General features: G+C 33.8%; 1 protein-coding gene across 2 annotated transcripts; it reads right to left on the bottom strand.

The window, feature by feature from the left end:
- Positions 1–1,016: 1,016 nt before the first annotated feature.
- On the bottom strand, positions 1,017–15,402 carry LOC310736236 (adhesion G-protein coupled receptor G6-like). 2 transcript variants are annotated; one of them, XM_083559625.1, is made up of 22 exons: positions 15,323–15,402; positions 14,946–14,966; positions 14,443–14,653; positions 14,141–14,306; positions 13,898–14,048; positions 13,413–13,532; positions 13,200–13,322; positions 12,551–12,590; positions 11,560–11,666; positions 11,303–11,421; positions 10,351–10,613; positions 8,281–8,386; positions 7,848–8,128; positions 7,058–7,198; positions 5,098–5,161; positions 4,869–4,962; positions 4,629–4,779; positions 3,798–3,912; positions 3,541–3,663; positions 2,150–2,189; positions 1,218–1,324; positions 1,017–1,085 (listed from the first exon to the last, which is right to left on the bottom strand). In XM_083559625.1, the coding sequence occupies exons 1-14, from the start codon at positions 15,377–15,379 to the stop codon at positions 7,077–7,079; spliced, it is 1,887 nt and encodes a 628-aa protein (XP_083415751.1). In that variant the 5' UTR covers positions 15,380–15,402; the 3' UTR covers positions 1,017–1,085; positions 1,218–1,324; positions 2,150–2,189; positions 3,541–3,663; positions 3,798–3,912; positions 4,629–4,779; positions 4,869–4,962; positions 5,098–5,161; positions 7,058–7,076. The 2 variants fall into 2 exon arrangements, with proteins under 2 accessions (XP_083415751.1, XP_083415752.1); XM_083559626.1 differs by lacking the exons at positions 14,946–14,966; positions 15,323–15,402 and adding an exon at positions 14,738–14,869.
- Between the last annotated feature and the right edge of the window lie 703 nt (positions 15,403–16,105).

Here is a 16,105-nt window from a genome sequence, read left to right as displayed (position 1 = left end):
TTTTCTATGACAATAACATTAACTTTGTAATCCATTATGATGGATAAGTTTTTTGGTCTACCACAGTCTCTTACTTACAATATCGCATTTCAAACAGCATTCTTATTAAATGTTTATACATACATTACTTTTTATATTTGCTTTTAGCCAGTTAACAGTTCTCAGTTGCTTTGGAGAGTTGCTCAGATCAGAAATTAAATTCTCAAAACTCCTTGTTCAACTGTGACGTCATTTAGACATTTGTGCACATCATAAAAACATTTCTCGTTGCTTTGATCAAATTGCGAAAGCTTTAGTACATTAAATTAATAGATTGTGTACAAGTGTTTGCTGTTTTCTACATTATCAGTTGTTTATGTCATGTTTATCAAAATGTATTATACTAGTTTCACCTAAATAGTCACCCAAAACATCTAATTAAATGCACAATGGTTAAACAAGTTGTCATAATCTGTCAATCTTAAATTTATATGAAACTTTTTTTTGGTAAATGTTTCTTGAATTGATGAATTGTGCAGATGAATCTTGAATTTCACTAATGAAGGAGAGTGTATGGCATCAGATCAACCAATAAGCAACTATTTCTCAGGTCAAAAAAACAGGTCAAAGGTGAAATGGACAAACAACCAAGAAACAGTACAGTAAAAGTGTGAATCCTGTCCGGTCTCTTGCAATCAATGTAAATCAAATAAGCACACAAAGAGATTTGTCCTGCTAAAATTCATAGATGAAAAACAGAAGGAAGTCAACTTTGATTATTTTCAATCATTGTAATCCAAACCATAGTTTATATCAGGAAATACTGAAATTGTGGCATACTGCCAACATGACTAAACGATTTTGACTAACTTGTTTGTGACAAAGCGATGCACTTACTGGTTTGCAAATATCAAGGATGATTCGAGAAATGCTCCAAAGCAACTAAGAAAAACTGTAAATAAATTGATATGATTGGTAATATCATGATATTTAAATACTGTACTCACTTCATAAAAACGTAGAGAAAAATGGTGACTACTGTGACCGATGTAGGTAAGATAGGACAGGATTTCCCACTGTTGAGGATCAATTTGTTTCATGTCAACCTATTAAGACACACACACACACACGCACACACAAACACACACATGAAAACAGCCATTGAATACATATTTTAAGCAAAATTACAGTATAATTACTTTTACTCCCTTGATTTCTGATAGAAATTCAGTGCTTACCAGAAGTACAGCAAATGGGGTCATATGATCATATGAGCAGATTACAGTGTTGTTGCTGTAAAAGATTTCCAGGCTGGTAAAAGAACCTTTGTCATCCCAATTGTTCTCTAATGAGGACCAAGAAACAATATATGATTAGTTTTAATTTCTGGTAAGATCATTCAATTTCTGTTTTTTGTGAAGGTCGAAGTGTTGTCATGCAACTGCAGTCTTCAACTTAATTTTATTATTCAGCTATTAATATAATTTAGTCACCTCTGTCAAATATTAAACAAAAATTAAACCAATGTAACCTAGTCAAGAGTGTACGGAGAAACTAAATAAATAAAAATTATACAATTGTCAGGGATTCACCCTGCCACGCCCCCCTCCGTAGCATTCACGCTGCCTCGTTATCCCGTGCCTGCCTTGACGACCGACAGCTGTGGCTCATCTAGGTTTAGACTATATAAACTCATTTTCTGGAGTCACAGGCTGTCGGTTCTTGAATTGTCATGCTGGTCATCTCATGTTCCCGCGACCTCTGGTTCTGGTTCTGGTTCTGGTTCTGGTTCTGGTTCTGGTTCTGGTTCTGGTTCTGGTTCCGGTTCCGGTTCCGGTTCCAGACTCTGTGTCTAAGTGCGGATTACTCTTTGCCGTTGCAGCTTTACTTTCGTTTTGGATTACTCGTCTCGAGCGGATATTCTTTGGTTGTTTTCTCGCCACGGCAACTGTGAGTGTTTCTTTGTTGAACTGACTGAATAAACTATGATTGAGTTATTTCCGCTTCCGCATCCTGTCCATCAGCCTGACAACAATGTAGCTCAATTTGCACAACTTGTTTTGTATTAACGTTACAATTTAACTTAACTTTAATTTACTGTTGGTTCTCATCATTTTGCACCAATAATAACACGTTTAAACTCTGTGGCACGTGAAAAAAACCCACATACCTGTTTCATTATAGAACTGACACGACAGGGTCTGGGTTTCCTATGAAAACAATATAAATTCAAGAACGTGACATAATGAGAACAATAAAGATCACATGTAACAATAATCATGTAAGGCAATCACACCTGAAGCCAAACGCCCTAGAAGTGAAACAGTAAGATGTGAAAATAAAGTAAATGTATGCAAAAAGCATATTCGCTACATGTGATAAAATAATGTAAATATACACTATAAGATATGTACTGTATGTGATATTTTCTAACATTCCATATTACATTTAATCCACATTTGAAAATATAGATATTGCAGTGTGGTTGTGGAGATTTGTAGCCAACAGCCACAAAGCAATTAGTAAAGTCAGGTAGTGATGTAGGGAGAAGTGGCCTGGGTGCAGCCAGCAGTCTAATTCATCTCAAAGGTGTTTAGTCAAACTAAGCTCTTTAGCAGGCCACTTAAATATTCCACTTTAACCTATGTACTACCACATAAAATAGAATAGAACAGCCTTTATTTGTCACATACATTCAGCACAGTTGAAATTGTCACTCTGACCCCAAACAAGCATATATCTCATATCCCCATAGCTTCATTATGCTCACTTTGGGGCACTTTCATGCTGGAACCTGTTTGGGTCTCCAAATTCAAGTGAAGGGAAAATGTAATGCTACTGTATTCAATGACATCCTATACAATTGTGTACCACATATAACAACATATGGCTGGAAAAAGTCCATATAGTGTATTAACATATGTAAAAATCCTTAAGTGCATGTTAAAATGAAAGTATTGTTATGTAGTACATGTAGTAAATTTTTAAAACATTAAAAATACACAAATCATGTAAAGATCACAATTCCACCCATATTTATACTGTATATACTGTATGATACAGTATATACAGTATACTGTATATACTGTATCATACATACATTCATGCTTATACATAACTATATAATGTCATTTGAGTATATTATCTCCTGGCATGTCCATCTATGCATAATCTTTGCACAGTATATTGTATATTACTATATATATACACCATATATTATTACCTACTGCACCATTTGTACATTATTCACCCTCACCCCTCTATATATGGACATTATACCCTATTGATCACATTGCTATTTATTGTAAATAAGCCACTTATGCATTCTGGTTAGATGCTAACTGCATTTGATTGGTTCTGTACATGTGCCTTGCACAATGACAATATGACAAAGTTGAATCTAATCTAATCTAATCTAATCTAATAGCATTTGAAATTAAATGAGAAAAAAATAAATGCGACAAATAACATGCACTGTATGTGAAAGTCATTATACTACATGTGCCTGATCAAGATCTTAAAGGATGCCAAAACTAATGATCTAAAATAGAGATTACTTACAGATATTGTTTTACTTCTGTTTAATGGAAAATGGATAACAAGTCGATTGGACAAGTCCTTAAGTTCACGCCCAAGAGCTTTAACACGTATGACTTTGGACATCAACACAGTGCTTGAGTTATCCTGTGAAAATGTGCAGAAAACAGACATTTTTATAGATTCTAATAGATAAGATCTAATAAAAAAAAAAGTTACTTAAGCATCAAACAAAAATGCACATTATTTAATCAGATGATAAAGGTTTCTGTAAGACTTACTATATAATGTTGAGAAGAGATATGACACTACCCCAATTTTGGCCTGCTCCTTTGAGACATTCAGGAATGCCTCAATCGGGACAAATACATCTATTGGTGGATCATCATCAGACAGCTATCACACAGTAAAGACAGACATAATTCAGATCAGATGCAGACACTGAAATTAAGTATCTTCTTTATTTTAAGTTTTAAATTTTTCACATGCTTTCATTATTAATATTCCCAAAACAATGTATTATATCACAGTGCTCTCAAATCTGATCAGTTTCTATAACAGCAGCCCTGATAGTAGTGACAACTGCAAATCACATACTTAATTTCCAACTTGTGTGACAAATACTCCACATAACCACTTATTGTTAATAAAGAATTAAATTAAACTGTGTGATTACTGATAAAGTAAAGTTTTCTGAAAGTACATATTTATTTAACATTTATTGAAGGTGTTCTGAGAAGAAGCCTTTTTGCAATTTCCAGTTTAACTCTAAGATGATGTGTGTTTATTTCAATTTATTTAAATTAAAAAGTCCACCAATACAAAGATTTTTTTTTTTTGTAGTGTTAACTTCGAACATTAAGGATGTTAGGAAATAAGATTGTTTTTAGACTGCTATTAATTTTCCTCCACTTGTGGACATTACACAATATTAAATGTAACAATAAAGAAAATATTTTTATACAAATTGTTCACGTTGATGTGCAATAATTGGGAAAGAGTCAATTTTGTGGTAGTAAAAGTAAATCCACCAAAATAAGTTATTTATTTTTTAATAAAATGCATACCATTTTGTTTAATTTATCTTAGAATTAGCAATATCTTAAAGTTACCTTTGGAGCAGAGATCTTTACATGCTGGTCATTTGTGGTTTTCATCATATTCAACTTAACTAGAGTCAATTTTAAATTCCTGTAGTCACAGGTAATGAAAGACTCACTAAACTGGGATTTGATATGCAGATTGATGAGATTTTTCTCTTCCCTGTGTGTCAAAGACAGCAACATTTATTTTAGTTCACATTTTGAAAAACTATTTATCCTAATAATGTCTGAATTTAACTTTTTTCTTACTTTATGTAATTTGATTGACAATATTTGGAATTGCAGACTGGTGTATTGGACATGTGTGAAAGGCAGTTCAAAGGAGGGAAGGATGATTGGACTGCTAGACACCACCATTAAAAAAAAAAGGTGAATTGAAATAATAACAATTGTTTTTTCTTCTACTGAGTACTTTTTATGTCTTAGTGCTGTGAGACAACACTGTATTAAAGCTTATGTAGGATATGTTTAAATTTACTTGGTGTAGTCAACAGGGGTGACAGAAGCATAAAGTAGAGGAGTATCATATTAGCATCTCTCTGCTGTGAATACATCAATAAATATTAAAGGCAAACCATGAATTAAATAATTTCAATTACAAGATTGTAGGCTTAATAATTGTTAGCTTAAAAAAAAAACATTTAAATGAGAATGACAATACAAAATTATATAAATTAAACAATCAGCCTCATACCACTTAGTTCATGTACTCCTCACTCTCAAATAAATCAAGACAATAAAACCATAAAACTTACCCACATCATATTTAAATAAAAAAATAAAAAAAAGTTCAGATCTCAGATATTATGTAGTACCAGGTGATTCTTCAACATTAGGGCCGTTCTTGATGTAATTGTGATTCCAATGTGTTGCATGTTTTCTATCTGTTATAGAACCTTTTTATTCATTTGCATACACAAATACAAGAGCATCAGATGTTGACAGGCACATTGTTAGAGTCATTCAATATTCAGAATAAAATGCTATTTCTGTAATGTTGTCTAGTTTATTCAAATATGTCATGCCTTTCAACAGTAAACCTTTCTCTAGAATTGCAAGTTGTATGTAAAACAAAAAAAGTGAAATATTCTTTGGTATCAATGGAACTATGTGGTGGATCCTCTGCAACAATTCACAGATAATTTGTTTAAAACGTTCTGGTACTAAAATGTAAAACATTCTATATCATATCACTTAATACAGGGCTGTCTTATTATTTATTCATACATGCTTACAAGCTTTCAAACACTCACCCTGTTATTATTTTAGATATGAAACATTAGGAAACATTGAACATATATGTAAAATTAGTCTTACAATATGCATACAATATTAATCAAAACAGTACACTCAAACACGCATACATTAACCTTTTATGTAATAAGTTGATGTAATGATTATATACAGTACAGACACCCTGTGTGTCCAAACTTTTGGTCTGTACTGTATATATATATTATTTATACAGTACAGACCATAAGTTTATATATATTATTTATACAGTACAGACCAAAAGTTTGGACACACCTGCTCATTTAAAGAGTTTTCTTTATTTTCATGACTATGTTGTAGTCACACTGAAGGCATCAAAACTATGAAAAGTGAACTGAAAATGTCATATTGTAGGTTCTTCAAAGTAGGCATCAAGAGAATGCCAAGATTGTGCAAAGCAGTAATCTAAGCAAAAGGTGGCTACTTTGAAGAACCTAGAATATGACATATTTTCAGTTGTTTTACTCTTTTTTGTTATGTTTATAATTCCACATGTGTTAATTCATAGTTTTAATGCCTTTAGTGTGACTCTACAATTTTCATAGTCATGAAAATAAAGAAAACTCTTTGAATGAGAAGGTGTGTCCAAACTTTTGGTCTGTACTGTAAATTGTACGGAACGGAAAAAAATGTATTATATAAATTCTTTGTGTTTTATTTAAAATCATTTTCAAATTAGAGTTCAGAAAGGACTGCATAATGTAGCAGGTTTTGAAATAATACACAGTGTAACAGCATCACTTTAACACAGTGTAAGAGAAATGTGTAATTATATTAAAATCAGTTTACTGTACAATGTGATCACATACAAAAAAAGACAATTTCTGCTAGTTTAAAGGATATGAGCAGTTTCTATATATGAATATGTAATACCAGGTAAAATACCAAACCAGACCACTGTAGTCAAACAGAAGTAGTGATAAAGAAAGTCTTCAGTGTAACATTTACTGGATTTTAGATCCTATAGACATAAAACTTTCTTCAAAACAATGAGTGAACTCAGCAGTTAAAAATGTAAAAAAAAAACAAAAGGAACTGTGATAATTATAAAACTTGTGATGGATTATGGAGTAAGGTGATGCAATATAAAGATTTGAAATCAGTTATAAAACCTGTTGCAGTTTTTCTCTTTAAATTGATCATTATGTGGTGTAAAACCAAATCACCATAACATGTAATTGCTCATCAGTTGGAAAAGCTGGACTCATGAATATTTGCTGTCACTGTGGCTGGCTTAGACACTGTTTCTGATACCAGATGCCCCTTTCTCTTAATTGCACTGCAGATCCACAGGAACAGAAACAAACCTGTATATAAACGGTATATCAAAAGGTAAAATTAACATCATACAACCAAATATTAATTTCTATTTATTGGTAGGATGCATTCTTTCCAGTCTGATCAGCTTTTATTTCACACTAAAAGTGTTTCTCTTTACACAATAACAAAATTCTAACAAATTCAACCAGTTGTTTATCTGAGAGCTCATGAACAAAAAAATAGGAAGTAAACCAAAGAAATTAAAATGTAAAATCATTTCAGCATAATTTAATATGTACAAACTTTTGAACTTTTTCTTTTTTATTGATCTGGTTGAGAGAGTTTTATCGGTGATAAAATGGCTGGATATTTTCTTACAGTGGAAAACTAAATCCATGAAAACTGAATTTTCAGAAATTGGTGGAATGGTTTATGCCATGAGCTTTTATAGGAAAATTATTTAAACAAACTGTAATTTAAAAAATATTGCGAATGATGTTTAGGATGAAGTTTTAAAAGCAAATGGGACATGTCCCCAGTCCCCCTCCAAAACACTTGTCAAAATGTTAATCCAATAAAATTATACCACACATAGCAAATAAATGCAGATTCAGTTTTTTGCAAATATTATTTCTGTATTTCGAAAATCATTAATAGAAATGTCTACAAAGCACTCTTACTGTAAAGTATAAGTACCTTGCAGGGAGTTGCAGATACAAAAGACGTAAAGAATGGGGTAGTTTGTGTATCCTGAGGTAAAGAAAATCAAACCCCATGTCATTCCTAGCAAGAAGGTCAGGCCCAGGACAGTGCAAATGTTCTTATAAAATGAAATCCTTTTTCCTCTAACGCTCAAGTGTCGCAGCTTAAATATCTGATACATTACTGCCACCAGAACACATGTGTTGAACAGGAATGTTAAGGAGAAGTAGGAGATGTTCATTCCGTACAGAAAATGAGTGTTGGTAATCCAGCAGCTGTTTAGCAAAAGTAAATTTAGGATCAGACAGCACGTTCATTGTAATAGTGTGATGTTCTGTACATGTTGACTGGCTTTTCACTCAGTAATGTATACAATATATTTTTATGCAACAAGCTACACAAAGCTGTTTTAAACATGCTTACTTACAAGTGCGTTGTTCCGTTTGTGCCTGATAAATTGAACGCTTTCCGACCATAAAAAGGTGTACTGCCAAACACACACAGGCTTCCTCCAACAAGGACAGCAGGCACTCCTGGAAAACAAATCTAGACAGTCATGCGTTCTTCCCACATGTCGCTAATGTGGCTCGTTCCTGTCGATTTCTTCTCTACAACATCTAAAGGATTCGACCATTTCTGTCCACACAGGCTGCCCAGATGCTTGTTCAGTCCCTTGTCATTTCGAGACTGGACTATTCCAACGCTGTGCTGGCAGGTCTTTCTCTGAACGCTATTCATCCACTGCAAATGATCCAAAACACAATCTGCCCAAGTTCTCCCACACCACCCCACTGCTGCGCTCCCTTCACTGGCTTCCAGTAGCTGCATGTATCAAATTCAAAACACTGATGCTTGCCTACAAGGCCAAAAATGGACCAGCACCATCTTACCTCAGAGACCTCATCACATCTCGCACTGCACCACGCTGTCTGAGATCCTCCAGCACTGCTCGACTGGTACCACCTTCTCTCAGAATGAGAGGTAAGTATACTTCAAGCCTCTTCTCTGTTCTGGCACCGAGGTGGTGAACTTCCCCTAGATGTCCGTACAGCAGAGTCCCTGACTATCTTAAAGCGACGATTGAAGATCTACCTCGTCCTGCAACACTTAAATTAGAAGTTTCCAAGTTTGCTTTGTAGAATTCAAGAGTTATATTGATATTATGTTTGTAATCTTGCGTACCAGTGTAGATTTACTTATTGCTAGAGACTCAAAGCACTTTTGTACGTCGCTCTGGATAAGGGCGTCTGCTAAATGCCGCAAATGTAAATGTAAACGTAAATAGAGAGCCTGTAAAGTAGAACTACAGCATTGGTGTGTGGTCAGGGCCAGCAAAGCCTTCTATGCTAGCCTAAACACTATCAGAAGCACTGACCTACATTTACAACCAAAATTCTAATAATTATTCCATGAAATTGTATAAATTTATTCCCAGCAGTTTATTCTCTTTATTTCGTAACATTTCTCTTGGCTGCACTGCTTCTAGTTCGTGTATGTGGATGTAAAATGTTTTGTTCAATGAGATTTCAGCCTCTATGTGCTGTCATGTCAATCTAATCTGCCCAGGGCCTTCAAAGTCTGTACTGCTACCCTTTCTACCTTAGTCTCTTTTAGCAACAGGTCTGTTTCTTTAACCAATCAGATTTCATATACGCCTCACATAGTCGCCTTTTTTATGCCTACAGAGGAAGAGAAATTGATTTGGTCTCAGACATACTTAAAAATACATTTTCAAGAAAAGCTAGACATCGTGAGGAGGTCGGCCAATCCCGAAGCTAGCTAGCGTGTCTCAGCCCAGGAAAGGGTTTGTTAACCACTTCCAGACCAGTAAATAAGAGCCATACCACTGGCTTACAGCCTCTGAGGAGTGATGCAAATTATGAGTCTGCATCTCTGGTGAGTAGGTTGTATTTTATTTTATTTTCTGTTTTTGTCATGTTATTAGACAAATATTGATTCTGAACTGCTCCAGATGGTGTAGGTGCACAGTTGTGGTGGGAGTGTAGAGGTTAGGAGTTGTCTTAACTGGGTTTCTTGCTTTAGTAAAATGGTATTTACCCTCTATATGTGAAATGCCTCTCTCTCTGTGTAATGCCACACGTTGTTATATTGCGTTTTTTGTATTGTATTGATGGTTTTTATATTGTGACGTGATAGTGGTGGTATTAAAAGGTGGGGTAAGTCCCCACTGAAGGGCCAGGTACCAAATGCACAGCCAGCCTTTGGTCTACAGAGTGTTGAAAAGTGAGCCAAAACTGGAACGTTTTGTTGAAGATTTCCCTATTTTCCTACTGTCCATATTCATTTTCTTTGCATTGCACTGCTGACCCATAATTGGCTGATTGGATAACTGCATGAAAATACACAGGTTCTGGTGTTTCTATTAAAATAATATTTTTTGATAGTGCAAGTGTACTATAATGTTAATTAAAAAGTTAGTTCTTATTAGACTTATACTGCAACATATTTTGTAGTGTAGTCCAAATGCTTTCCTCACCCCATCCAAAGAGTGACAGCTTGAGCAGGTATTGCCTGATGTAGATGTTGAACACTTTGACTACAGTCAAATACAAGTGAAATGCTTCAATGATCATCCAGGAGAAACAGGACAGGAGGCTGTACTGTATTACGACTGCTATTATGACACATACACTGCCATATCCAACTCCCCATTCGATGAACAAGAAGCTGGTATTGAGAAGGAAAACAGCTACATTCAAAGACACATAAATGCGGAGGAAATTGTCTTTGTTTGTGCTCCTGTAAAAACAGAGTACAGAGTATATATGTTTGTGCTGTATTTGTGACACTAATTAAGAAAAAACAGGTTGCTTTGTTATACTGTGGTGGTACTGCATTCATTGTTAATTTAGATGGAAGAATCACTGTTAACCAGGCGCTGATTGATCGCCATTGAAAGGTTTAAAAAAAACTAATCTTCACCAAATATGAGATTCTATGCATCTATGAGTATGCATTTTCATCCCATATTTATTTTAGATTTTCTCTAAATTCCCAAATTTCTCACAAAATATATGCTGAAAGGCAGGTGACTCTAAATGTGTATGATGCTCAGATCTAAACTGATGCCCACATCACTAAATAAAACAAAGAGTTTACTAAAAAGGTGGATGATCTACGGTTGTGTGCTGATCTGTTTTTTTTTACTCTTCACTGAATATATCTAAATCTCAATAGTTGAGAGTTGGTTATTTGGCCTATGCTTCTATTCAAAAGTACCTAACAGTTAATTTTGCTCATTGACCCAACAATAGAATAATAATGGTGCTTTGACATGAAATTGAAAAAACAAAACTAAAAAAACAACAACAAAAAAAAAACACCATCATGTTACATGCAAAGTAATTGATTGGGAAAAGTACTAGAATAGTAATATGTAAATTTTAAATGATTTTGAAATAGTAGATAATGATATTTACAATACCCACTTAATGAAAACGTAGAGGAAGATGATAACTGCTGAGAAAAAGGACGAAAGACTACAACCAATGTAAGTAAGATGGGACAGGATTTTCCACTGCTGACCATCAATTTGTGTCACATTAACCTAATAAGAAACAAACACACACACACACACACACACACACACACACACACACACACACACACACACACAACCCAGCAGACAACACTTTTAGTATAACTAGTTTACTTACTTGATTTCTGATAGTAATTTAGTGCTTACCAGAAGTACAGCAAAGGTGGTCATATGATCATATGAGCAGGTCACAGTGTTGCTGCTGTTAAAGCTCTCCAGGTTAGTGAAAGACCCAGTGTTCTCCCACCTGTCCACTAATCAAAACAAAATAAAAGTATCATTCAAATTGTAAAATGTATTCACATTGCTGTCTACTTTACTTGAAAATGAAAAATTAATGCACTACAAGCAATCTGTCTTCTACACTTTTCTGCAGCGTGAATCAATTTGAACATAACAAATCCATTTTAATTTGATACTGCTAAAATTATAGAGGAACCATAGTGGATGGTGGGCAACTGACCATTAAGACTTCTGGTGTGTTATTCCTCTATTAATTGTAAAGCATATTATTTAGAAACTGGTTTTTCATTAATAATGACACAAATAACAGGTCCTTCAGATTAGTTAAAGACCTTGACATCCTATTTCTATGCTGATCAAATAAATATATTTAGTCAGTTTGAACTCAATAGCTGTAGGCAAAAACAAGTAGAAATTTATTTATAAAAGCAGTTTTTATTAGATAGATATGAGTCAAGTCATTTGAATCTGTGATGGGCCTGAGCTGCTGTGGGTTATCCTGATAATCTTGTTAAATTAATTAAGATTGCTTTCTACTCGTGTAAATATAGCAAGAAAAAAACAAACGCGGTTGAACGCCCTTAAAAAGGCCCTTGAATGCATATGCCATGTAATGGAAACATGTATAGATGCAGTTGGAGGTTAAATAGTTTTTATTAAGACCACGCTTAATTTCATCATAAAGCAAACAATCTTTTCTACCTCAATTTACACACCTCATTTTGTGTAAACAATGCAATTTTAGATTAAGCTTGCAGGCCATGTATCCATTTCTAACATTTCCATTTCTTTTAAGTCCAAACAATTTTTGCACACGTTAATTATAAGATCAGGTTCACTGTTAGTGCTCATCGCTGCTTCACCAGAAATAACAAAAGCTTTGCACCTTACATACCTGTTTCATTGTAAAACTGACACAACAGGATCTGATTTTCCTATGACAATAAACACAAATGCAAAATTACATATAAATAAAAATTTTTTTTGGAGTTTTCCCAGTGCAAGTGAAATGTTCACGCTCTAAAGTTGCACATGTGAATTCGAATAATAATCACTTATAAGGTGAACAATAATTGTACGTGACATTGAAATCTAAAAAATTTAATTTTGCAAAAATCCCGTCAAATTTTACATGAAACTAAATGATTCACATTAAGCATGTGTTAATCTAAAATTAATTTCGAATATAGGAGAAATATAAACAAAATAAGTAAAAAAAAAGTGATAAAAGTGTGTCATATTTATTCGTTAATAACATCATTAGGCTCGTGTTAATTTCAGACAGACAGACAGACAGATAGATATTTATTCATCCCCCCCTACAATAAAATTTAATTTTTTTAAGGTTTTATAAGTACTTTAAAAAAAAAAAACCCACTATATATATATATATATATATATATATATATATATATATATATATATATATATATATATATATATATATATATATATATATATATGGTTAGTTTTGTTAAATAAACTAATCCTGAGAAGCTAAGGATGACAAAATTATGATCTGAAAAATATAAACATTTACTTACATGTATTATATCAGTGCTGTTCACTGTAAAGTTGATAACAAGCCGATTGGAAAGGTCCTTAAGCTCATGTCTAAAGGCTTCAACACGAATGACATTGGACTTAAACACAAGGTTTGAGTCTCTCTGTGAATAAATGGTGAAAGGAGATATACATTTATATCCCACTATGTATTTACAAGACACTTAAAGAGAGTTACTTACAATAAGACTTACAGTGAACTGTACACTGGAGGGGTATGTCACTACAGCAGTTTTGCACTGCTCTTCAGAGACATTCAGAAATGGTTCAATAGGGACAAAAACATTTATAGGAATATCATCTGTATCAGGCATCTAACAGACAATAAAGACAGTTATGATATTTACATAAAACACTTGGCAATTACAATATATTCATTATATATTTTAATGATACAAACATATAATCATTTTACTACAGTCCAGTTGTCCAGGTCTGGTAAGGAAATGACTGTTTATAGCTGTTACATACAGTAAAAAACAATGAACTCACTTGTTTTACTGACATTTACCAACCTTAAATATGATATTAAACAGATAAAATGCATGACACTTTAATATATTGTTTAATTAAGTGCTCTTTAATATAATAAGACTGGTATTGCTGTGGTAAAAGAGAAATAAAACATTTTCCAATATTAACATGCCCCTACATTGGTACATGTGAAAAAGAATGTTACCTTTGGTGCAGAGATTTTTACACGCCCGTGGTCTGTGGTGTTCATCCTATTTATCTTCACTACAGTCATGTTAAATTCTTCTAGGTCATAATTTTCGGTTGTTTCATTAAACGGTAGGTTAATGAGGTTGTCGATGTACTTTTTCTCTGCACTGTGTTGTACAGACATTTATATATCTTTCACTCTATATTTATGGACACATACTGATCTTAGCAGTGTGTTCAAGTTTTACAGTTTGCTTACCTGATGAATGATATTTTTATGGACTCATCAGAAGCAAACAATTCACTACACATCTTTTGTATTTGTGTAAAATGTTTCCAGTCACCAGAGCTTGAAAAGATCTCTATCAATGTACTTAATGGATTCATTTCACACACTGTGACTTTGCATGTGGTCTCTTGCTCACCTAAAGGTTCATAGAAACACAACAACAACACTGAAACCATAATAACCCATATTAATAGCAAAGAAATAAAAATAACTGATTTATCAAAATTAAAAATTTCATTTATAATTAATTCAGGTAAATTCAAATAACTTACTTATGTTGAAGACAAATGTTTTGTTTTGATTGTAGTTTGAAGGTATTATAGCAGAAGGTATGTTGATAATACCAGTTAGGTTTATGGTGAGATTGACAGCGGTGCACTCTACATAACACTGAGAACCATTCCATTTGCAGACTACTGTACTGAGATTCTCCGCAATTTGTATTTGTGTTGTTGTAGTTAAAAATTTTCTCACCACTATTAACTGTACAAACAGAAAACAAGCAAATAAATAATGTTGGGTGAGAGGTGAGTGGCTGAGAAAACAACAGCAGCAAAAGACAACAACCTTTTTTACTATTACAGGAAAGATTTGTCTGCTGCTGCTGATCAGTTTGTGCCTTTAAATTCTGAGCGAGAGAGAGAGAGAGAGAGAGAGAGAGAGAGAGAGAGAGAGAGAGAGAGAGAGAGAGAGAGAGAGAGAGAGAAAGAATACATATTCAATAGCAAAACAACTTCTTCACTCACTGGATTTCTGATAATAATTCAGTACTTACAGAAGTACAGGAAAGAGGAACCTGTGATCATATGAGCAGGTTATAGTGTTTTTGCAGTATTTAATTTGCATTAAAGGTCAAAAAGCACTTTTTTTTTTTTTTTAAAGTAAAACAATATTGTTTTACTAATGAAAATTACCACAAGAACACAATAAAAAAAAATAAAAACAAAACAACCCTTTTAGATTTATTAACTTAAAAAGTTGGTGAAAAAAACCTGCTTAAAACTGAATGTGAATGTAATGAATGTGATAACTGGTGTGTTTTTTGAGGAATAAATCCCTTTGTGAATATTATCAGAAGAGGTGCATCACACATGACTATGTGCATATTCCATAATTTAAATTCTTTATTTCAGAGTTGTAGTCGATTGTTACCTTTGAAAAGGAAATTGTTGCACACCCATCAGCTGTGGTCTTCTTCAGCTCCATCATATATAGAGAAATAGAGAGAGAAAGAGACAGACAGGGAGAGAGACAGGGGGAGAAATTAGTGTTGAGAGTATGCATATTTATTATTAAAAATAGTATAATTTTTTTTTACTCACTAATAATAATTGACCTTCCCGTGGGCTCACCACCTGCAGGAGGGACCGTAAGGGACGGTGCTGTGAGGATTGGGCAGCAGTCGAAGACGGGGGCCTGCTTAGACTGCTGCCCCCGCGACCCGAATTACAGATAAGCGGGAGAAAATTAATGAATGAATAAATAAAATTTGACATGAATTCAGTGCTTACCAGATGTATGGCAAATAAATTATTATCTGAGCTGTTTACATTTCTGTCAGTGCAGTCATTCTCTAATTAGAACAAAATGAGATGTATACATGAGGGGATCATGGTCATAATAATTGAATGCTGTATACTTAAGAAATTGTTTTGATAAAAGTTGAGTCTGTCAGGATTCAGGGTGGGGGGGGGGGAGATATTGTTGGGTTTCTACCTTTTTTTCTTTACTTGTGTTTCCCTGTTCTCCTCACCAGATGTCGCCCTATGTCGTTTGTTAGTTCCTATTGTTTTCACTGTGTCTGATCTTTCCTGTGTATATTTAGGTTTCCCCTTTGTGTCAGTTCTTGGCTTGATTGTTAAAGGTGTGTGGTCTATTTCCCACATTTGTTTTCCCAAGTCTTCTGTCCTATACTTAGTGCCACGTTTGAAAAAT

Source organism: Silurus aristotelis (assembly GCF_946808225.1).
Source record: "Silurus aristotelis genome assembly, chromosome: 13".
NCBI classification, from domain to species: domain Eukaryota; kingdom Metazoa; phylum Chordata; class Actinopteri; order Siluriformes; family Siluridae; genus Silurus; species Silurus aristotelis.
This window is presented reverse-complemented; position numbering and strand designations above follow the sequence as displayed.